Source organism: Cervus elaphus, chromosome 1 (genome assembly GCF_910594005.1).
Source record: "Cervus elaphus chromosome 1, mCerEla1.1, whole genome shotgun sequence".
Taxonomy (NCBI): domain Eukaryota; kingdom Metazoa; phylum Chordata; class Mammalia; order Artiodactyla; family Cervidae; genus Cervus; species Cervus elaphus.
Genome location: NC_057815.1, coordinates 47,624,744 through 47,648,403, shown reverse-complemented (window position 1 = coordinate 47,648,403; position 23,660 = coordinate 47,624,744). Strand labels below are relative to the sequence as shown.

General features: G+C 49.3%; 1 protein-coding gene and 1 long non-coding RNA gene across 9 annotated transcripts in view; one reads left to right on the top strand and one right to left on the bottom strand.

Annotated features, from left to right (window-relative positions):
• Positions 1-23,660, bottom strand: part of GRAMD1B (GRAM domain containing 1B) — a 260,632-nt gene that overhangs the window by 99,051 nt on the left and 137,921 nt on the right. The window contains exon 1 of one of the 8 annotated variants that reach the window (XM_043901596.1): positions 2,062-2,098. The exons of 6 other annotated variants lie outside the window; for them this stretch is intronic. Coding sequence is in view for 1 of the 2 variants with exons in the window: in XM_043901561.1 (XP_043757496.1) it covers positions 1,510-1,532 (23 nt within the window). In the remaining variant the exon portion in view is untranslated. One more of the 8 variants, XM_043901561.1, reaches the window with a different exon arrangement.
• Positions 681-4,640, top strand: LOC122693808. The gene is made up of 3 exons (XR_006341015.1): positions 681-783; positions 1,214-1,408; positions 3,829-4,640. It is a non-coding gene; the product is annotated as an uncharacterized LOC122693808 (long non-coding RNA).

Sequence of the window (23,660 nt, the reverse complement as noted above, 5' to 3'; positions counted from 1 at the left end):
GGCCCAGTTCGGCTCTGCAGAGGAATACGGGGCCAGCTCTGGATGCTGACTGGGCCTGCTAACCCTGCCAACCCAGGAGGAACAGGGAACCCGGCCCCAAGAAAGCCAGGGCTGGAGAGGCACCATGGTACCCCCACCTCCCTTTCTCAAACTCAGAGGGGGCTTTCCTTGCGCACAGAAGCCAATACACGAGCAAGTGAAACCAAACGCTGAGGAGCAGAAGCTACAGGCTGGGTGGTCACTGCTGTGTACCACTGCTCCAGACCTCACAGTTATGAAGGATTAAGCTGGCAGAAACTAAGATCCTCCACTTCCCTTCCACAAAGTATCTTTTCTAAAGTATCTTTTCACTGAAGGACCCTCTTGCCTAAAGGAGGAGGGCTAGCCTAGACCGACTCTTTCGGGGTTTAAGCTGGGGTAGTGGTGGTGTTGGGAGAGGGGGTGGTTCTGCAAAGCCAGATGTGGCCAAGAGCCAGACCAGGACTCTGCACTAAATATCTCAATACCCACCCCAACTCTGACACTCACCCTCCATTCCAGAGAGGTGACCCAACACCACCCCACCCAGGACCTCTGGCCACAGGGAGCACTCCCAAGCCTTCTTCTCCTCCCACCTCCACAGCCTTCAAGGAGAAGCTCCATCTCCAGCCAGGGAGTCTTCTTCCTCGGAGCTGCACAAGCCACCTTTCAGGGAATGGCGAAGTTTTCCAAGCAAAATCTCCAGTTGCTCAACCAGAGAAAAAGCCAATTCACCCACCCATCTGATTCAAAGAAGAGGGAGAGGTAAGGGTTTTATTTTTAAAATGGAAGGCAAAAATATTCTGAGGACTTTGGCGGCTATAATACAGATACCCACACCCCAAGCAAAAGGAAGAAGGGCTTGCAAAGCCCCAAGGTGTGTCCACGGTGGGCAGCAGGCACATCTGAGGTTAGAACCTGCAGCGCCCCCCTGCCCCTCGACTCTCTTCTCAGAGAGAAGCCTCTAAGAGGTCAGAGACTGCTCACCAGGGGTAAGGGTGCCCAAGGAGCAGGGGGATAAGGGCCCCCTTTCTTTACCTGTTGGGTAAAGAAAGTCTGCACCACCAGCTTAATGCGGACATACAGGATACTGTGAAAGCTTTCTTTCTTTATCCAGTTCCCTCAGCGTTAGCCAGCCCTCGGCCCCCTCGAAGTTGGAGCCTCTTTTTCAGCTGTAGTTTGATTCTCTCCACAGCCCCTCAACTTCCACCAAACGCCTCCCCCAGGAGGAGGCTGGCAGAAAATACTGCAGCGGTGCAGAAGCTGGGGGGTGTGCGAGAGGGCAACCCAACTTCGCAGAGTGTGTGGACCCCACCTTCACCCCTCGATACCCAGCTCCAGCTCGGAAGAGGGGGCCTATCTGAAGGAGACCTCTCTTGAGGACACTGAGGTGCTGGGGGAGAGCAGGGAGCCGGGGGGGGGGTGGGGCAGGAAACACTGGGGTGAAGAAAGACAGCGGCAGGGGGAGCCGCCTGTCCCTGCTCTACTCACCAGGACAGCTTGAATCCTTTCATTAGTACAGTCACGATAATCCACTGACCGTGTCCTTAGCATCCCGGGCACAGCTCCGAGGGTCCCAGGACATATTTGAAAAGATGACGAAGTCCCAAAAGAACAGAATCCCATGAAATGTGACTTGAACCCAGAAAGAGAAAGGCAAGAGAGAGAAACAGACACAGAGAGAGAGAGAGAGAGAGAGAGAGAGAGAGAGAGAGGCAGCGCCAGCCAGAAGAAGTATTCCACTGTTTTCTCTCCCTCCCTGTTCCCAGCTAAAAGCTGGGCGAAAAGGCAAAGGACAGTTTCTGCAAACCCAGCCCGGGGCCGGAGCTGCCTGCCCGCCCGCCCGAGCGGCCGCTGCCACTGCCAGTTTCTGATGAGGATGGGCACGGCTGGCAAGGCTGCAAAACAAACCCTGGAGTTGCTGTCAACAGGCAGGCTGGCCAGCTACCCTCCCGCCCTCTCCTCAAGCCGGCTAGGAACAGCCTAGGGAAAGGACCCCAAGCAGAGCCCCGGGAGGAGAGCAAAAACAAGTAGAACCTGCACCTCTCTTCCCCCAGGCGGCAGCTCCCGTAGCTCCATATAATCTCCTAATCAATGCAGTACCCAAGCAAAGCCCTGCCAGCCACTTCCGCCCATTTAAAGACACAGCACACGTTTTGTCCCAGGATGGCAGGATGGGACAGAAAGTCAGGGAGAGGGTGAGGGAGAGATGTGGGTGCCGGAGAAGGAAGAGGGCAGGGCAGAAACGTCTGAGGACAAGTGCTTCCCTGGGCATCCGTCAAAGGGTTAAAATGCCCCACGCCCGGAGTGGGAGGGGGGGCACGGCACCCAGGCTCTCGTAAGCCCGAAGCTGAAGCTGAGCCAACTTAAGAGGCCAGGTGCCTTGGTGTCCTAAGGCAGGTGAGCTGCCCAGGACCACCTTAAATAGAGTCCTCACCCTTCCCCAGCAAGGCGGGGCAGGCACAGCGCTACGAGCTCCCAGCAGTTCACAGCACTCAGAACTCTTAGTTCTCTTCCCTGCTGGGGACGTCGCCTCTCCAGGCTCAGGATGAGGCAGCTCCCTGTGGTGGCCCAGCAGCGCCCCCAGTCACCTGGGGCCAGGAAACCTTTTAAGGTGGCCACAGAGGCCTGGTGCAGGATTTAAATATTTTATCATCATACAGGGCCCCATGAAGATTCAGACAAGACCCAGCATCAAGTGAGGAGGGACTGAGATTTTTCAACATCAACTCGAACACTGGACTCCCAGGAAAAGGAGACACAGCTCTTCTTACAATCCTCCAAGCTGAGGTCCAGGAGTTCCAGCCCCAGCAACTCCTCTGACCATGCCATTCCTTTTTGTCCTCCCCTAGATTACTGACTATCTGGGTCAGTAATGCGGATGGGTGAGAATGAACAAAGAGGAGATTAATTATGGCATAGCAACCGTCAACTGAACCATAATAAGGCTTTACCCTGTAACTTGCCCCAAAGCAATCAGGATATCCATTTGTGCTATAGGCACACCATCTACACTTGACCCTCTAAGGTGACACTTAAGAAAAACGAGAGTGCAGATAATTACTTGTTCATGACCTGCCTTCCTCCTTTTAGATGATCAGCTCCATGAAGGCAGGGGAAGTATATGGGTTCAGCTTTATCTCTCCAGTTGAGTAGGAATGCTTGCCCAGTAGGGGTCTGATCAGCCAGTGTTTAATTGAAGTGACCTCATTCAAACCTAATTCAAGCACTGTTGTCTCTCTCCAGCGTCCAGATGGTTCTGCAGAAATACTGGTAAAGATATCCTTGGGTGATGGAATTTCCCTCCATCCATAGTCCCCATATGGGACACCACACTGAAACACTCACAAGACTTCTGAAGACATCTGCGGTTGTATTTCTTAAGCTCCTTGAGCTTGTCCCTCAGCTATACTGTCATTCTAGATATTATAGGGATGCAGAAGATTCCAGAAGTGTATATAGTCTTCCTTTACAACCGAGATAATTATTCTGTCAAAGGACTTTCCGGACCTGTGACCCAGTCCCTAGGCTAATGTCACTTAGAGTACTCCACGAAGATAAGAATACTCTCATTCTGCCCATCAACTGCTCTGATCGCAGGTGACACATAAAACCTGGATCAAAGCTGTCCAAGTATTACATTAGAAACACTATCGCAACATTCAAATTTTTTAGCTTTTGCCCTTTACCTATTATTTTTTAAACTCCCCTTTGCTTCACAATTATTAAGTGAGACTTTATTGAGGGCAAGTATTATCTCACTGAAACCTCATACAAATTATGAAGTAGTTAACTCTCATTATTTTCCAGGTAATACAGCTAATGGAGAGGTGCAAGACAAGACCTGGTAAACTAGAGTGTAGTGTCTTGATTTGTCTAATGCCAACCAACAAGCTGCAACCTTGGGATTTGAATGCAGGCATGGCCAACTCCAACATCCAGTCTCTCGATCATAATGTATGTTGATGAAAGAAAAATCTTCTCCATCATCAGACAAGCTGATGATAAGGGCTAACGTGCTCCCAGAACAAAAAGAATCCAGGCCACAGGTAAAAAGAAGACTAAATCAAGCTAGCTTCCTCTTCCTTTAACTGATGAGTTAGCTGGCTTGCATGTCACTGTGTGTATGTGATGTGAGGAGTACCCTGAGCTTCCTCATTCAGTATATGTTCCCTTACCTTCTCATAGAGGACAGTCTGTTTTGTATGTTTTGAAAAGTTCCCTGACAGGTAAATTGTCAGCACCAACGTAATTCTATATTAATCTGTGTATGATCAGGCAGATGCGTTAGACTCTCCTGTTTCTGCCTGACTGCAATCTGGCTGGCCACTCCTTGATACCCATATTTCAAGAAGGGCAAGAATTAAAAAAAAAAAAAAACTAAACTCAGAAGATTTCTATTTCTGGCAATATGGTAGACTAGATATCCTGATGGTCCTTCCCGCTAACAACTAAAAAATGCTGCATAAAATAAAACACTAACAAAGAGAGAAAAATTCTTTTAAAAAAGCTTGATGAGCTATCAAAACAGGAATATTCAGAGGCACAAATGTAGTGAGTGCAGAAACCCATAAAATCAAGGGACGCCTTGAGGATACATTTTTAGAACCTGTGGAACTGGGCTTCAGTTCTGATGGCCTCACAGAGCACGTTGGACAAGGGACAAAGTCAAAAGCCCACTTGTGTGAGGCCATTTCCTTCTCCAGGGGCTCTTCCCGATCAGGGATCGAAGCTGGGTCTCCTGCACTGCAGGCAGATTCTTTACCACTGAGCCACCAGGGAAGCCCTATGTGAGGCCAAAAGCCTGCTAATGTGAGAGGTGCAAGAGAAGACCCAGTAAAGCAGGTCCTGCTAACTAAACTCTCACCACAAGGGTGAACTTGAAAGACGTGGTGCTGCTGAGGATATAAGAGGAAAACTGTCTTCAACCTTGACAGTGAGTGAATGAGGAAGGAAAAACAATCTCCTCTGATAAGTCATAATTACAAACAGATCCTCACACAGATTGTTGCCTAAGAATTTCCTAAGCAACTCAGTAAAAAAAAAAAAAAAAAGAAAGTCCAGAAAAGGAAGGCTGTAACCACAGTAAGATTAAGAACATATGATCATCAGCATTGACCACAGAAAAGACAAGATTTTTCAGAGGAAGACTGCATAACATATGTAATTGGACTGTGTAATAACTGGACTTAATCAGAGTTTATTCTAAAAATTCTATAAATTAATAAGAAAAAAACACAATGAGAAAAATAGACAAACGATTTGAATAAGCACTTTCAGAAGAGGAAATGATCAATAAATATATGAAATGGTGCTCAAGTTTATGACTACTTAGGAAAATGCAAATTTAAACTTCAGTGAGATACCATCTCATACCCAGATGATTGGTAAAATTTTAAAAATCTAACAGGGACTTTCATGGTGGTCCAGAGGTTAGGACTTCACCTTCGAATGCAGAGGATGAGGATTTGATCCCTGGTTGGGGAGCTAAGATCACACATGCTTCATGACCAAAAAACCAAAACATAGAAACACTATTGAAACAAATTCAATGAAGACTTCAAAAAATGGTCCACATAAAAAAAAAAAAAAACGATCTTAGTAAAATAAAAAGTCTAACAATATCAAGGTTGGAATAATATCAAGGTTAGTCTGATTACCTAAGGCTCACATACTTCACACAGCACTGAATGTGACCACATGGTTTTCAGGGACCGACCAAACACTGGGGAAAAGTATCTATCAAAAACAGGAGGGAAAATTAACTGCTGTTTTCTTGATCTGGGATAGTATAACATGCCTGCATGCTCAGCTGCATCCAACTCTTTGCAACCCCATGGACTGTATGTAGCTCGCCAGGCTCCTCTGTCCATGGAATTCTCCAGGCAAGAATACTGGAATGGGTAGCCATTCCTTTCTCCAGGAGATCTTCCCAACTGAAGGATCAAATCTGCATCTCCTGTGTCTCCTGCATTGGCAAGTGGGTTCTTTACCACTGAGTCACCTGGGAAGCCCTAGTATATAGCAATAGCATACATAAAATGTATCAATTACTGTCACATGCAAAAAAATGGATGAATCTCAGAAACAATGTTGAACAGAGGAAGTGAATCAATGAAGAATACCTACAGGATGATTATATATATATATAATATATAAAACACATAATAGATAGATAAAAGTGAAAGTGTTAGTTTTGCCCAAGTAACACTCAGTTTTGTCCAACTCTTTGTGATCCCATGGACTGTAGCCTGCCAGGATCCTCTGTCCATGGAATTCTTCAGGCAAGAATACTAGAGTGGGTTGCCATTCCCTTCTCCAGGGGATCTTCCCAACCCAGGGTGTCTTCTGCATTGCACCCAGGTCTCCTGCATTGCAGGCAGACTCTCTACCATCTGAACCACCAGGGAAGCCTGAGATAGACAGATTGAAGCCAGACATTTTATAGCCATATAGATAGAGAATTTGTATAGAGAGATACTCTGTACCCATAAAATGAAAAGTCAAGGGGATGACACAGCCAACATTTAGGGAGGTGGTCACCTCTGGAGGGTGGGAGGACAGTGTGGTCAGCAGGATGGGTAAGAGGTACCGCTGTGTTCACCTGGCACCAGCCTTCACCTATTTTTGTGAACAGACTTGATGAAAGGGCAGGACGGTGGTGGGGGAAGGGCTGACAAAGACAACATTTATGTTATATGCATTTTCCAAAATCTCAGTTCAAAAAATTGATCTCCCCAGTCACAAATATTCACAAGTCGGCTGCATGCCCAAGGTTCAGTTCACAGAAGAAGAAGGTTGGTTTACATGATTCTAAGCTTCTTGCTGCAGTGGTTCCTTCCAAATGTTACTGGGTTTGGAATGAAGGCTGGAAAAAAGTTCCTTTCTGATTTCAGCTGCCCTGGCTCCCTCCTGACCCCCAGGAGCCTGAGGTCTCACCCACCCTGGTGCTGTTCCTCTGCTAACCCGACAATATCACAACTGGACTTTCTGCGTCTTGTGTGGGTGGGGGCCAGAATGGTGAGAGGGGCCTTTCAACCAGAGCACACAGCTGGTGACCAATAACCGGACACCCAAGGCCCCCAGCCAAGGGACGCTTTGCATCTGTGAGCGAGAACTCAGCCCCATGACTCCCACCTCCCCACCGGAGGCTCTTTCCTCTTTCCGGCAGCAGACGCACATGCCTCCTCACGACCTTGGGAAGGCACTGGGAGTGGAGCGTATCTGGAGCAGAAAATAGATGGACAACGTGGTCCCCGCAGGCCCGCCTTCTCTCTTGCTCTCGGATCTGCCCCTGCTCCTGAGGAGTGCCGCAGTTGCAGGGTAGAGCCGCATGCCTCCAGGAGCTGGCAAAAACTGGGGCAGAGCAGTGCTGCAGTCACACGCTGGGGAAACAGAGAGCTCCGCGCTCAGGCGCCCAGAGTGTTATATTTAAGGAGCATTTTGGAGGTCAGGAAGCTAGTGGAGAGGAGCACTGGGGGGAGGGGGAGCCTCCTGAGCGCTTCGACAACTAGCCTCCACACCTCTCCCTCCAGCCAGAATTCCACACTGCGGTCAACAGAGGCTGTGTGAGGGGACGGCAGATGGCCAGAGCTGCGCCCATCAGGTGCTCCCCACCACTTCCCCGTCCCTCCTCCCTTCCTCCCCGCCCCCCTCCTCCACTTCCCCCCCTCTGCCACTATTAGTCACAGGCTCTGGGGTGACGGTGTGGGCTGCAGGCATTGGCCTTGCCTTCTGGTCTGTCGGCACCCAGCCTGGAGCCTCTTGAGCCCACCCCACCCCTCCGGTGCACGGACCTCTGTCCTCAAGCCCCGCGGGCCACTCTAGGGAGGGGCGGCTCAGGCCAAGGAGTAACTGGGGTGGAGAGGCTCTTGGGGAAGGTCAGCCAGGCTCTGTTCATTTGAAGGACGCTTCCTTCTGCCTCTGCACCCCAGGGATTTGCTTAGGTTGCTGGACAGACAGACTCACCTCCCCCCACCAACCCCAGCCTTCTTTGCCCCTCCTTCACAATCTGCTAATCCAGAAGGTTCCTCCAGGCAAACAACAAGATGGACAAGGTCAAAGCCAAGCTCTGGTAGGCTTCATCCCACCCCCTCTTCATCCGGACCAGAGAGGAGGGAGGGAGACGGGATGGAGGCGGGCGGCCAGGGCGTCCACACAGGGGTGTCAGTCCATGCGAGTTTCGGACGGCCTCCCATGCGTTAGGTCTGGGCTTCTCACAACAAAGCCAGTGAGGTGTGACTAAACCACGCGGGATGGAAGGAGAAACTGAGGCCCTGGGAGGCCTCGTTCTCATCCTACTCCCAACCCTGAGATCAGGTGGGGGTTGGTGAAGAGAGCAAAAGCTAGGGAGCAAAGCTCTGTGCCCAGGAATCACAAAGGCCGCTCTCCAGCCCAGGCCCCGCTCCCTCTCATCCAGGCCAGGACGGGAACTGCCTCCCCTGCTCTCCTGGGCACGGAGGCCAGTTAAGCCCTCCCTCCCTGTCTGCTGAAGCAGCTCTTGACATCCCCTCTCTGTGATTACTTCCCGGCTTGATGAAAGGAGACAGGGACCATCCTGGGCCCCGCTCTGTATGGCAGTGAAAAAACCCCAAAGGGGACTGGCCTCCTGCTCTTTATCCTGCCTTCCACTTTTCCTCCGAAGTCCCTCCCTGCTTCCCAAATACCTGACTGCCTGACTCGGTGCTGCTTCACCTGTAGGGCTCCTTCATTAGGGGCTTCCATGGTGGCTCTGTGGTAAAGAATCCACCTGCTAATGCAGGAGTCGCCAGTTCGATCCCTGGGTCGGGAAGATCTCCTGGAGAAGGAAACGGCAACCCACTCCAGGATTTTTGCCTGGAGAATCCCATGGACAGAGGAGTCTGGTGGGCTTCAGTCCACAGGGTCACAAAAGAGTAGGACACAATTGAACGACTAAACAACAACAACTCTTTCATTAGCGGGTCCTGGATCACAACTCCTTCTGCTGCTAGACAGAAGGGCGGCCCCTAGGAGGTAAACGCCCTCCTATCACACCTTGGAGAAACCCCACCCCCCAGGAGAGGGGAACGTGGCCTCATTTCACTCCTCATTCTAATTACACTCATAACAAAAGGAAACCTGTCTGCTCCCAGATGGAAGAAACAAGGCATATTTCTATTTACCCCCGCTGCTCCTTCCTGGTTTATTCTCTGGAGAAATTCAGGGTGACTGATGGTGTCAGGGACCCTGGAGGATGCACATAAACTCAGGTTTTCTCAAGGAGGGAGCCTGAGCACCCATACACCCACAGCCAGCTGCTTCCTGCTCTCCTCCCACCAAATGGAGATTTCTCCTTTCTCAACTAAGTGACATATGAGAATTGCCATTAACAGACAGCTGAATCAAGTGTTAACTCATTTTCACAGTGGAAGTCTCCAGGCCAAGGACAAGACAAGAATCTCTTGCTGGCAGAGAAACTGCTTGCTTGCTGAGAAGGACCAGCAGAGAAAAGTTGCATTCTTAACTGACACGGGCCTGACACCAGTCCTGGAGATATGCTTTGTGGTTCAGTACAAGGATTCTGAAACCGGGACTTGAGTTCAAATCCGTATTGAACAAGCCGCGTGACCCTGAGCAAGTCGCTTACGCCTCGGCTCTATCTATAAAAAAGCGATGATGTCAACAATCCGTGACAATGACACAATGAGTGATATAATATAGAGTAAGTGCTCAACACTTTTTAACCCTTCTTTTGATTATTCTCAACCAGGGACCGCAGACCACCACTACCCACTGCAAAAGAACCACACTGCAAAAGAACCACATGCAAAAGAATCCATTTCTATGCTTCCTGATCTACTTTTTCTCCTTTGCCAAAGTTTCTCACGTTTCCTATTTTTTTGGAGATGTTTGGGTTGTTTTATTTTGTGATATTTCTGTTAGGTCAGTCAGCTATTTATTTATTCAACAATAACTATACTCATTGAGTGGCTAATGTGTTCATAACCCAGGCAAACCAAGATGATATTTCAATGATCAATCCGATATCATTCTTGAGCTCTAAAAGCTCATAAGCTAGTATGGAACACAAGGCATGGGTATTAAGTAGTTATATTAAATCTAACATAAAGTTTAAAGCAATAAGTCCCATTAGAGAGACACAGCTAATCAGAACGGCACAGTACTTCTGTTTTTCAAAATGAAGACAGGTTTGTAATCATTATGCCAATTTTTCAATCAACTAATGAGTAACGGTGAATGTTCTCAGCTAAACCTATATTAAATCTGTGATAATTATTTCTTGATTAGTATGGCCTTAAGTCAAAAGAGTTAGCCAGAAAAAGGATCCAATATTTGTCATCATCCTCTACAGAGACCAGAACTTCCTCTTTGCATGACACGTGTCTAGAAATAGGGCCTTCGGAACATATTGCTACGATCACTGCCAATAAATACAGGTTTATTTGGATGGAGCAGGCTGTGTCTAGAAGGATGCATTCTGAAGTTTCACTTCCTACATCAGGATATTTTCTCATTAGCATCTTAAAGTTGAAAATTAAATGTTCAAAGATGATTCAGGCCGCTATACCTACGATATTCTCTTAAGATCACGATAGACAGGAGACTGGCATAATCATGAGTGAGCCTAAGAGCCCAGGTTGCAGAGGTCCTCAGGAAATGCACCTGTGTCCTCCCGTAACTCAGCCCCGAGTTATCTGTGCTGCTTCAGGAGCGCCCAAGTGCTGGCCCGCACCATGATGTATCCATGCAGATCCACAGACAAGTGAGAAAAATAAAGGCAATGTGGTTAAGCTCCCCAAAACTAAATATACTGAATTTTTAATTTTTAATAATTCATCCTTTTAAATTTTGTGTTTAAATCCTCACTAAATACCGGGTTGGCAAAAAGTTCATCTGGGTTTTTCCATAAGCTGGTACAGAAAATCCCAAACCAACCTTTTGGCCAACCCATCATAAATGGCAGTAGTGGTAGTTTCTACTTTTTAGTTCCATTTAGTCCTGTTGTTACCTTTTATGGGTTAAAAAAAAATATGTGGCAATTCTGGGTCAGTCCATCGACACTTTTCAATTTCTCTACAAAACCCACAAAGCTCAGACTATCCTATGAAGAAGGCCTTCTCAGTTCCAAGATCTCACACTGCACTTGAAAGAGAGTCTCTGCCTCGTAACTGCTGAAAAGCTTCTCCAGTCCAATCTCCAGTCCTAGGGGGCTATCTGGGTCACAGAGGTTCCTAATCTAGTCTTTTTTTTTTTTAATTGAGATATAATTGACATATAACATTATGATAATTTCAGAAATACAACATAATGGTTCCATCTATGTAGGTACTAAAAAAGATCACTACAGTAACTCCAGTTAACATCCATCCCCACCCACATAGCTACAACTGTTCTTATAGGACCTAATCCAGGTCTGACTGTTTGAACAATGCCTTGGAGATAAGACTGTGCCTCCCAAATATACATGTATAAAAACTATAACCGCTCCCCTGGGCTCTCATACAAATTCCCAATTGTTCTTGAATACCTTCACCTCGATGTTCCATGGGCACCTCAGAGCCAGCACCAACAAATGAAACTCCACACCATCCTTCTACATCTCCCCCTGACCATGACCTTCTGAGCCTATTGCAATAGAAGGCACCACCCAGTCAGAGACTTGGAATTCATCCCACATGCCTTCTGTTCTGCCTCCCATTTAATTAGGCATAAAGTCACATCAGTTCTGGGGCTTTCCAGGTGGTGCTAGCGGTAAAGGACCCACCTGCCAATGCAGAAGATGTCAGAGATGCAGGTTCGATACCTGGATCAGGAAGATCCCCTGGAGGAGGGCATGGCAACCCACTCCAGCATTCTCCCCTGGAAGATCCCATGGACAGAGGAGCCTGACGGGCTATAGTCCATGGGGTCACAAAGAACTGGACCCGACTAAAACAACTTAGCATATATGAGTGGGGGAAGACAGATGTGGAAAACATAAGTGTCAGAGATAGCACAAAATGAGGAAAATTCTAATGATCTGTCTATCTTGCAGTCAAAGAATACTTTTTCAAAAGCAGACCTGAGCCTATCTTAAATAAAGTCCTTCAACTGCTCCCAGTATTTACACAGGGCTAAGGCGGTCCTGATGGGTCAACTCCCACTTCCTTCTCCAGTTTCATCATCTGCCTCCCATCTTCCACACTCATCCTATGCTCCGATCAGGCACAACTACTTGCGGTGACCTGGGCTTTGCCACATGCTTCTGCCTCACGACTGTTCAGTGAACATCTCTGACGTGCAGGCATTTTACTGAAAGTATTTAATCCTCACAACAGTCCTGTGGGGGGACGATATCACCCTCATTTACAAAGGGAGAGACTGAGACTAGGAAAAGTCAGGATAACTCGCTCACGTTCACTGAGCCAGAAAGCATGGACTGCCAGCATTTGAACTCAGGCCTGTCCAGCTCCATATTATAACCAGACCATCTCTCTCCCCTTGTCCATGCAATAAACTCCCACCCATGCCTCAGATCAAATGTCACTTCCTTTAGAAAGCTCTGATGCCTGCACAGGCAACATCCAATAGTTCTTTCGTGCTTTCCTGGTGACTTGAGCTTCTATTACAACCCTTACTACCTTTGTACCATCATAATCTGTCTATTCATCTGTCCTCCCCAAGAACCCATGAGGAACAAAGTGCTCACAGTGATCCTGTGTTATTCATCAAAAACTTCCACATATTGAATCTCTGCGGGTGTATAATCGGCATTTAATAAACATTTGTTGAGTGAATGGATTAATGAATGCTTACCAACCTGTTTTCTCAAGGCTGAAATGGAAACTCTTAGGACACAATTTATCATCTACTTATGTTAACAGTCATGTCAGGACATCCGCTGACCCCAGTCTGAAACTGCAACCTTAGAAAAAGAGTAGCACCATCTCAATGCAATAATGCAGACTCCCAGAGATGAAGTCACACCTCTAAAAGCCTGCCTCCAGGAATTGAATATAGTCTAAATAGGCAGGGCTCTCATCAAAAGTGACCACCCCTTCTACTAAAAGTTATTTCAGTGGCGGGTAATTGAACCCAAGTGTGGAGGACAGAGGAGCGTGGTGGGCTATAGACCATGGGACTGCAAAGGGTCGGACACGATTTAGCAACTTGACCACAACAATAAACTGAATCCAATATATTGGGAGCTGAAGGGATCCAGGGGAACAGGATATCAGATATTACAGAGGAAAGGTAAGGGAAATGGATTTACAGCTATTTAGACATTTTAAGGTCTTCCCAGGTGGCTCAGAGGGTAAAGAACCTGCCTGCCAATCCAGGAGATGCAAGAGACTTGGGTTTGATCTCTAGGTAGGGAAGATCCCTGGAGAAGGAAATGGCTATGCACTCCAGTATTCTTGCCTGGGAAATCCACGGACAAAGGAGCCTGGTGGGCTACACTCCACGGGGTTGCAAAAGAGTCGGACACAACTTAGTGACTAAACAATAACAAGACATTTAAGAATGACATCCACATCATATTAAATCAGTTACCAGTGAGTCACATCACGAAATTTTACTCCAGGGTTCCTGCATGTGCACAACACCCTCCAGTGTCAGCGTGTCAACCACAACGTACAGGTTTTCTTTGTAGCTGGGTTGCAAAATCCAAGCAGACTCTTTATGGGAGTTAAAAGAGTTTTAAATTTTCCTGAGTTATGAGCCCTCTGAGATCTGATGAGAGCTGTGGATATTCTTTCCAGAAAAATACAGAGATAGGAAATTCTGTCTACAAATGATTGAGGCTCCTGGACCCTCTCCTCAAGTCCATCCAAGGACCTTAATGGTTCAGGGACCCAGACTGAAAACACTTGAACTACACTCCCCCTGAAAGATTTGGGTTAGAAAAGGTTAAAGAAAAAGAATCAACGCTAGGGTTAAATGTTGTCTGTTTCCTTGACCAATCAGATTCCCTCTTGTGGTCAAGGTCCTGAACACAAATGTTAGCCTCAGGAACGGTTCAGCTCCAAGGTCTGTTTTTTTTTTTTTTTTTTTGCCTGATTAGATAATCCACAATCTAGACAAAGGAAGGACAAGAACCCGAGAAAAATGAATCCTATTCCGTTTCTACCTCCATAGGCAAATGCAAACACAGATCTCCAAACTAACTGTGGAATCACTCCCCCACCCCCGCAAACCACACCTTTCCCAGAGCACTCACCACCACAGACCCTTGAGAGCCGGCTGAGTGATCCCAAACCACTTACAACTGGAAGAGGTAGTTGACTAGCAGGTTTCTAAGAGGTAAGCCTGAGGAGAGATGACACTTGACATCACAGAGAGCAGCCAGACAGCAAACTGCTTGGAACACACTGTTTTGGATCCAGACACAGTTGCAGATGCCTGCTCCCGCGGCTGCCACAGCACACAGCTAAGGGGGTGCAGCACCTTGCACTATGCATGCTCAATGTGGCTGCTCAAATGATTGTGGAAGGAAGGAAAGAGACAGGAAGGGTGGGGGGACTGAGGGGGGCAATGTGGTCCACGAATCCAGGGAGGCCTGTTCTCATTCAGTTTTGCTCTTCCTAGCTCCTGTCTGCAAGAAAAAGGAAGTTTTTGACAGAATCTAAGCTCATTAAAACAACACATGCATGTCATTTTCACCATTATGCAGATGAGGAGATGAAAGCCCAGAGAGGTTAAGTAACCTGGATCAGAGCACACAGCATGTGGAAGTGGGAAGAAAAGGCTGAGAACTCAGCGGAGCTGAGACGCATCCTAGCTGCTTTAACACATTACTGCCCACAGCATCGTTGCTGGCTGGCGCTCCTATCTCCCTCTCTCTTCCATATGCACATGGGGTACCCAACCTGCTCCAGAAGTCTGAGCCTCGTCCAATCTTCCATCTCGGAGAGAAAGGAGACCCTGCCATCGGCCAAAGAGGAAAGGCCCCCAAACCAAGCCCTGAGATGTTCTGGAAGGACCACAGGGGCTTACACACTCAGCTTCCTTAGCCCCCCATCCACCCTTAATGGCTCAAGCTCCTTGTTTGGGAAAAAAACACACAGAAAAACAAATTGCAAATTGCAAGCAGGAGTCAGGAGAGATTAGAAAGCAATCTCAGGGACGCCCTCTAGCGCCGACAGCGTCCCCACGACACAGCAGCGGGCGTGATTCCCTGGATGCCCAGGGCCGCACTTCCATTGGGGCATCAGACGAGTGGTGGGAGGGGCAGCCGCCACCTCCACCACTCAGAGCCAAACCCCTCGCCAATCCCAAGGCCAACGTTTGCTGCAGGATGACAGGCAGTCTCTGCTCTCAAGACTGTCCAGCCCACGCCGACCCCACCCGGGCCTTATACAGCAGGCCTAGGGAAGAGAGGAGCAAAGGAAGGTGAAACGAGAGAGTCGAGGTGGCACAGATGGGCTAAGACAGCACTGCGGTGCGGGGAGGAGGCAGGGAGAACAAGGGAGAAGGGTGACGGAAAAGACACAGGATAAAGGTCAAGCAAAACCGAGGCAAAGCTAACAAGATAGACAACACGCACACACACGGGTCAGCCCAATCACAGCTACAGGTCACCGCCCCCACCCGCCAGGCTTCCAGGCACACAGAGGTGGGGCGAGTGCCCTGGAGCGCCCGGCCTTCCCCCCCTCCCCAGGTCCTCACTATCGCACCATTTCCCTCCGCTCTGATGCGGCCCCTGGATGCTCTCCCGGAGGGATGGGCTGAGGGACAGGAGGGGAGAGAAAAGTGAACCGAAGGTAGAACTCGCCAAGCGAAGCCACTTACGCACAGTGCGGCCGGCAGCATTTCCATCCTACCTTTGCTGTCGCCATATCAGCCGGCTCCATGATCGCGGCTTGGCCTAAGGGGCAGCGGCGCCGTCCAGAGAGAAAAGGCAGAGTCACAAAGGTCCACCCGGAAAGAACAGACTGCCCCTCTGAAGGTCAGGGGAAATGAGAGGACTGTTTCCAAGCTTTGGCCCCGGGACCTCCTCCGCTGGGGGCGGAGAGCAAAGAGCCTTGGGGTCCCCCCCGCACGTTGGGGGCCTGCCCCTGTTCCCACAGACGCCCACTTCGGGCTGAGTCAGGGGGCCCTTCTTCCCAGGAGTTAAGTGCAGGTCTCGCCAGGGCTCCCCCTGCTGGGGGAGAGCTCACAGAGATGAAGGCCCTGCCCTCCCATCACCGGGCCAAGTGGTACCCACAGGTCAGGGCGAGGGGAGCTCGTGGGAAGAGGCCAGCTGGCGGGTGCTGAGCAAGTGCTGGGGGTAGCAGGAGGGGAGAAGGCTGGGGGGGCAGTGGGACGCGGGTGTGAGAACCTCAAGAAGAAGGGACAGGCCCTCAGATGGAAGCAGAAGGTGCTGTGCAAGGAGGTGCCAGAGCCACAAAGCCAGAGCCCGGCAGGCAAGGCCGAGAATGCAGAGGGAGAGGAATACGCCCGGTGAAGCCACTCACCTTGCAATAACATTCAGACTGACTGAGGCCTACACAGGAGCCGGAGCAGGCGGCTCACACCCCCCCACTCCACTCCCAGAGACTCACAGCCTCTGTCTAAAGGTACATGAGAGCAGCCGGCAGCCGGCTGGATCTGCAGAGGCCCCTGGCTCTCTCTGGAGCAGCCTGATTGGAGGAGCAGGATGACTTCATCCGGCCCCATTCATCACTCTAGGTTTCCTGCCCAGCAGGGACAGGCCGCTCCGCTGGCAGTGACTACAGCTTCCTCTCTGGCCCATTTCACCCGGGCAACCTGGGATAGGCTGTGGCAGTCAGGACAGCCTCGGGGAGAGGGATCAGAGCGCCCCGGGCCCTAGGGGGAAAGGGGCACGGGCTTCTCGAATTTGTGGGGAAATGCAGAGCCTCTACTTAAAGCACAGTACACGTATCCATTCCTCCGAGTCTGCCAGGTGTCAGCAGCAGCAAGAATGCAAAAGAGCAGCTCCGCTTCTCAGAACCAGCAAGGAAACAAGCTTGTGTGCTCTGGTGAAGCTCCAGTCTTCCTGCTGGAGTTCAACCTAACACACTGGCATCTTTAGATCTTTCTCCCAATCAGAGAGAACCACCTACGGACAAGCAGGTCAATATCCCGGGGCATCCCTAAGTACCTCCTTCCATTATTCTACAGCAGCGCTTCTAATGCGCTAACCTGGGCTTGCTGTTAGGGACTTCAAGCCTGTAATTTCAGACCTGCAAAAAGTTATAGGTGGATGAGACCTTAAAGTTTCAGCTTCTTTTTACAGAGAAGAAAACCAAGACCCAGCAAAAAAGCAAAAGGATCCAAGAAAGTTCTCCCAGCACTTGTTCCCCAATTCCACACAGATTTTCCCCCAGGGGTGGTGAGATCCTGAGAGAATTGATGCCCTCATTCCCCAACTTCTGCAACCCAGCCCCCAGAGCACAGAAAACCCAGCAAACCAAGGGTTAAAGGGAGAGATTAAAATATAGCAAGTAAAAGAAGAAGGCAGTGACCCGAGGTCTCAACCCTTACCACCTGCACCTGCCCTCATTCTTTCTAGTACCTGCTTCTGTTCAAGCCTGACTTCACAAGGAATCCAAGCAGTCAGGTAACCAGCACATCAAGGAAAGAGTTTTCCAAAAGAATGATTACATCAACAATTCCCTAGTTTATTTTACCAGCATCTGTGGGTCTGGCAGGAATAATAACAGTAGCAATTCCCATTGGTACAGTGCTCCATAATTTACATGTTTGCAAATTCATTACTTCATCTGACACTTTCAGGCATCCAATGAGGCAATATTGTTTTCCCCATTTCACAGATAATGAAACTGAGATTCAGAGGCTTTAAGTGACTTGCCCAAGGTCACACAGACAGCACAGCAGAGACTCAAACCCATCCATGTTCACTGACTCCAAATCCCCTTCCACTAAACATTATTCTATCAAATTTCTCACCCCTCAATCTATCCCCAACTCCTGCTTCCCAGGACTACAAAACACATAAAACCTCAGTTAATTTGCAACTTCCCTTTGAGACTCCACCTTTCCGTTGAAGATGGCAAATTAGAAAATACACTATCAAACATTAGAAGAAAAAAAAAATTCTGGACCCATCTAGAGGGTACTGTATAAATTTAGCAAATCTCCTGTGTCTGATGGAAACTGCTTTTAAAAAGAACCATTAATGGGCTTCCCTGGTGGTGCAGTGGATAAGAATCCACCTGCCAATACCGGGGACAAGGGTTCTATTCCTGGTCCGGGAAGATTCCACATGGCTCGGGCTACTAAGCCCATGCTCTAGAGCCCTTGAGCTGCAAATACTGAGCCCATGTCCTGTAACTACTGAAGCCTGCCTGCTCTAAGGCCCTCGACCCACAACGAATGAGCCCCTGTGCTGCAACTACTGAAGCCCAACCACCAAAGAGACAGCAAGTTACAACTACTGAGCCTGAGTGCTGCAATTACTGAAGACCGTTCGCCTAGCGCCTACGCTCTGCAACAAGAGAAGCCACCGCAATGGGAAGACCGTGCACCACAGCAAGAGAGTAGCCCCTGCTCTCCAGAACAACAACAAAAAAGAATCATCAAAGATTCATTCATATATAAGCAGAAAAGTAGGCCAAGACACCTGACCAAATTGATTAACCATCAAGATTAAAATTAAGGAGGGAAAAAAGATGCATATCCTGGTTCCTGGAGGTACATTCTTTTCCAGCCATCATCAACACCAGACAGATCACTGCTCCCTTCCCTTTCCCATCTTAACTCTATCAGCCAAGGGCCACCAAGTTCCATACACCTAAATGAAAAAGGACAAGGATGAGAGTAACAGAAAATCATGCAGGCCAATGAATTGTTTTTCATTAACTCATTACCTGGTTTCCATAAGCCCTAGACTATTGTCACAGATACCTATTCAACCTGAAGTGAGAAAGAGACTTGGTCAGTATCACAGTGGTGAAATTCCATCATACTCCCATAAAAATAGCAAAGGTGTGGGGCGTGCCAGACCCACGTCTGTCAGCTCTGCTCAGAGGCCAGGAATATGCCTTCTGACTCTTGCTGTGGCCCGCAGGCCTCTCTGTTCCTGGGCTGACAGTCAGATGTACAAAAAGATGGAGAGCAGAAGGTTGGTACCCACAAATGAGGATATTCTGTTTCATAAGAATCACACAAAAACCAGACCATGTTAATGGGACTTCACCCAGTCTCCCCAGGGACCAAACACATTCACCTACTCAGTTCTTAAAAGCATCCACTTCACACAGCCCTGGATGATGAGCTTGGAGATGGCGTTTAGAAGGGGTGCTTCACCAGAAACATTCATGTGTATTTTATAAAACAATTCACATGTCCTGAACTCAGAGGACGGCAGAGGAGAGTGCTACTAGCTACAGAACAGACAACCTAGAAGCTGGGGCAGCAGGAGGAGATAGGGGATAGTGCTAAACTTTAATGAGAGAGAAGAGAAGGATTGTGTCCCTGAGTCCAAAGACACCTCCCCCCAAAAAAAAGACAGAAAAGAGAATGACAGGGAAGGGAAAAAAGGAAAGAGAAGTTAATGCAGAGTATCTAATTAAGAAGCCACTGAGTCTGCACCTCTGCTACTTAACAGCAAGAAATTGATCTGGATGATTCCTTATAGGATAAATAACTCCTCTATTCCATGCATTTGCTTTCTGAACTAGAAATCAGAAGCTCTCCGACAGCTTCATCTCCTTACATTTTGCCTAACGTTTACTGAAAATATAGACAGACCAACAGATAGATAGATAGACAGACCGATAGGTAGACAGACAGACAGATAGGCAGAGAAAGGTTGGGGGGGAGCTCTTTATAACATCACTACAACATTTTCTCTCCAGGGCAATTACTCAAACTAATTACATGCATGCTGCCTGCTCAGTCGCTCAGTCATATCCGACTCTTTGCAGCCCTATGGACTGTAGCCCACCAGGCTCCTCTGTCCATGGGATTCCCCAGGCAAGAATGCTGGAGTGGGTTGCCATGCCCTCCTCCAGGGGATCTTCCTGACCCAGGGATCGAACTTGCATCTCCTTCATCTCCTGCATTGGCAGGCAGGTTCTTTACCACCAGAGCCACCAGGGAGGCCCAATTACTTTACCCTAGATATTATATTCTAACTGCTTAATCACCGTACTTATGTACCAAGTTAAGGAGGGAAAAACAACAACCCAGACACTTGAAAAGAGGCAACAGTGACTCTGGGCAGGGGCCGGTTAGGGTGTTGGGTGGGGTTCCAAGCACCCAGTCTTAGAGGACAGCTCAGAGGCTGGTACTGCACCCGCTTTTTCAGAAGCACCTCCTTGGGCACCTGCCTTTGGGAGGAGGCACTGCCCGGAAGAAGCAGGACTGGCTGTTTCAGACCCTGGTCAGATGAGCCGCGCCTGCTGCACCGAGCGGCTGTGGGTTCCCTGACTGAAGGGCGGCGGGGCAGCCTTGTCTGCACTGCTTATTAATGTGCAGCTGGATCACGGTGCCCGTCCTGAGACCACAAGTACAGATCAGGTGCCTGTGCCAAAGAGCTGAAATCCCTTCTCTCTAGAGTCTGACTGTGAACACAAAACGGCAAAGAAACAGGGAGAGTCTCCCAGCATGACAGACCTTGAGAGGTCGCTTGATGTGTGTTCTCCTCGTATACAGAAAACGGCAGCTTCTCTTAAGAGAAGAAGAGACAGAACAGGAAAGGGGGAGACAGAGTGCCAGTGAAAGGGGGCAGAGTGTGTGAGCTCCCACGATGGTGACTGTGTGTGTCTGATGGTTTGGAAGGCGCCAGAGCCTCTCTATCAGCTCTTCAGAGGCAGCTGAGCCTCACGGCAAGCCTGCCTCTCAAATCCTCCTCCTCAGGTCTGAATTCTGACTCAACTGCCCACCCCGCTGTGTCACCCTGGGGAAGTTACTGCCTCTCTGTGCCCCATTTCCTCATCTGTGAGACAGGGGTCACACTATCCCTCAACTCACTGGCTGCTATGAGGATTAAATGAGATAACATACGGAAGGGGATCAGAAGTGCGGGAGACCTGGGTTCGATCCCTGGGTTGGGAAGATCCCCTGGAGAAGGGAAAGGCTACCCACCCCAGTATTCTGGCCTGGAGAACTCCATGGACTTTATAGTACATGGGGTCGCAAAGAGTCGGACACCACTAAGACTTTACTTCACTTCACAGGAAACTTAACTAAAACGTTAAGAGCTTTTAAAAAAAGGAACATTTCAGCGGTTCATTTCCTGTCTCCCTCCATCCAAACGACCTCTCCTCACCAGAGCAAACATTTTAAGACCCCTGCTGGGGTGACGATGGTGGAAGTAGACTGGACAGAAAACAATCCCCGGCTCCCACTGCTTTTTCAGTAGAATGAAGGCATTAGAGCTGTGGTGTGAGACAGTCACTAGAACAAAGGCAGAAAAGCAATAAGAAAAGACCACCCGGAGACATGTGCACATAACGCTGAAGGGTCATGGACACTGTGGGGACACAAAGGGGAGTTCAGGGGAGAAAGCCATCAAAGAACAAGGAAAGACTCCACATGAAAATAAGAAGGGAAAGAAAGATTCATGAAGAAAATCCAGGGCTTCCCCGGCGGCTCAGTAGTCAAGAATCCACCTGTTAATGCAGAAGACATGGGTTTGATCCCTGGTCCGGGAGGATCCCACATGCCACAGAGCAATTAAGTCCATGCATGAAAACTATTGAGCCTGTGATTTAGAACCTGGGAGCCGAACTACTGCGCCCACACACCCCAACTACTGAAGCCCGTGAGCCCTAGAGCCCGTGCTCTGCAACAAGAGAAGCCACCACAATGAGAAGCCGGCGCACTGCAATTAGAGAAAAGCCCATACAGCCATGGAGACTCAGCACAGCGAAAAACAACAAACAAATAAATAAAATTAGAAAAAAAGAAATAAGAAAATCAGGAAACCAATCAGACTGGAAGTGGGAGGAGAAAGGAAACTAAGCAATTCCACACTCAAAGCGGAAATTTCCACGAGAGGGTTTAACTGAAGTGTCCGGAGGAGCCATGGCTGGAGAGAAACTGCCCAGCAAGAGGGAAACTAGGGAGCCGGCAGCTAATCCTGCCAAGTGCAAGTCTGACTTGGTCTCATGAAGCTGAGCTGCTCCCTGGACGGCACCCTCCACTGGCTGGATGAGGGGCCATGCCAGGCCACCCACCTCCCATGGGGGCTCACTTAGGGAAACCCATAGCTCAGGCCAGACTCAGAGGTCTTTGCTAGGACCACTGTGGCTTCACATCAAAGCACGTCAGGGTACCAGACATCCAAAGGGAAGACCCAGATGCCTCACCCACCAGCACTTCCCAGGACCTCACAAGCAACAGGAATATCAACAATACTGCCTGGACATCAGCCTCTAGAAGTGGACAGGGTACTGTTGCATAGTGATTAAAAACTAGAGTCAAATTACCTGGATTTCAGCCCACCACTTAGCAGTGGTGTGTTCCTATGCAAGTTCTGACACTTCCCCAAGCCTCAGTTTTCCTATCTATATAATGGAGGCAATAGTTAATACTATTTCATAGAAAAATGGGGAACCTGACAAGAGCACAGTGACTGACACATAATAGGCACTTCCCACAAACGTCAACTAAAATAATGTTGCCTGTATGATGACTGTTTTAAGGACACTCAGGAGTTGGGAACAGCGGGAACTCCCCGAGTTCCCTCAAATCCCTAGGCCATCTGCACTTGGTGCCAACGCAAAGCTGGCACTGTCTGATCACACCACTTCTGCCCTGACTCACCATCCCCAGCGGAGTCACTCTACTTCCAGTCAGCAGCTGGTCCCTGAGCAAGACTTCCACTTGACAGATTTGTGCAAGTGCTTCAGAAATAGGAAGGGTCAAAAATGCCTAAGGTGGGTAGTCCTCCCACTCCTCTCGCTGGAGGTTGACGCCTATGCCTGTATCCATTTTCACAAAAGACTTCCAGCCAGCCAGGTAGCAGAGGACCTCAGAGCCCTTCCCACCAGGGTTCAGGGTGAGAGGAGATGAGAAGCCACGGGATTATCTGAGCGGGGCGGGGGGGAGGGGGGGGCGGTGTCAGCAGCCAGGGGAGAGGGGAGAAGGCCAATCACACTGCCTGACCTTTTTACGGTACACGTTAACGGGAGCTGCGCATGTTGCCATTGTACAACCACACACTCTACTGAAGACGGAGGCGGTGGAAGTCAGGGTGGGAGAGCCGGGGGCCCGCCAAAGGTCACTAGGACATCCGCTGGACCTTGATGCGGTACCCTCTAGCGACTACTGCTGAAACCGAGAGGAAAACAAGATAAGGAGACAGATGGAGGTCACAGATCCCTGGGAAGGCCTACTGAACAAGAGTGGCTCACTCCCCCGTTGTTGCTCTCTGCAGCTGCCAGACCAGGCCAGCGGGAGAGTTAAGGAGAAACGAGGGCAGGTCCCCGAGTCCGAGTATCCTCCTCTGGGTCCCAGGTTTCTCCTAAGGGACCGGGGTGCGGGGTGCGGACAGAGGGAGGGCTTCAAGATAGTGGAGGGGTGGGAGGCGGGGATCACCTTCCTCCCTGCAAATACATCTCCTAAGAGACTGCGAACGCAATTGAAAGTGCATATACAGAACCGCGCCAGTTCTTGGACCAGGGGCTGGGGAAGAGATGTGAGCCAGCAGCACCCGAGGGAAAACATGGAGAGCATGCCTCCGGAGCCGACCACCCGCTCCAGACTGT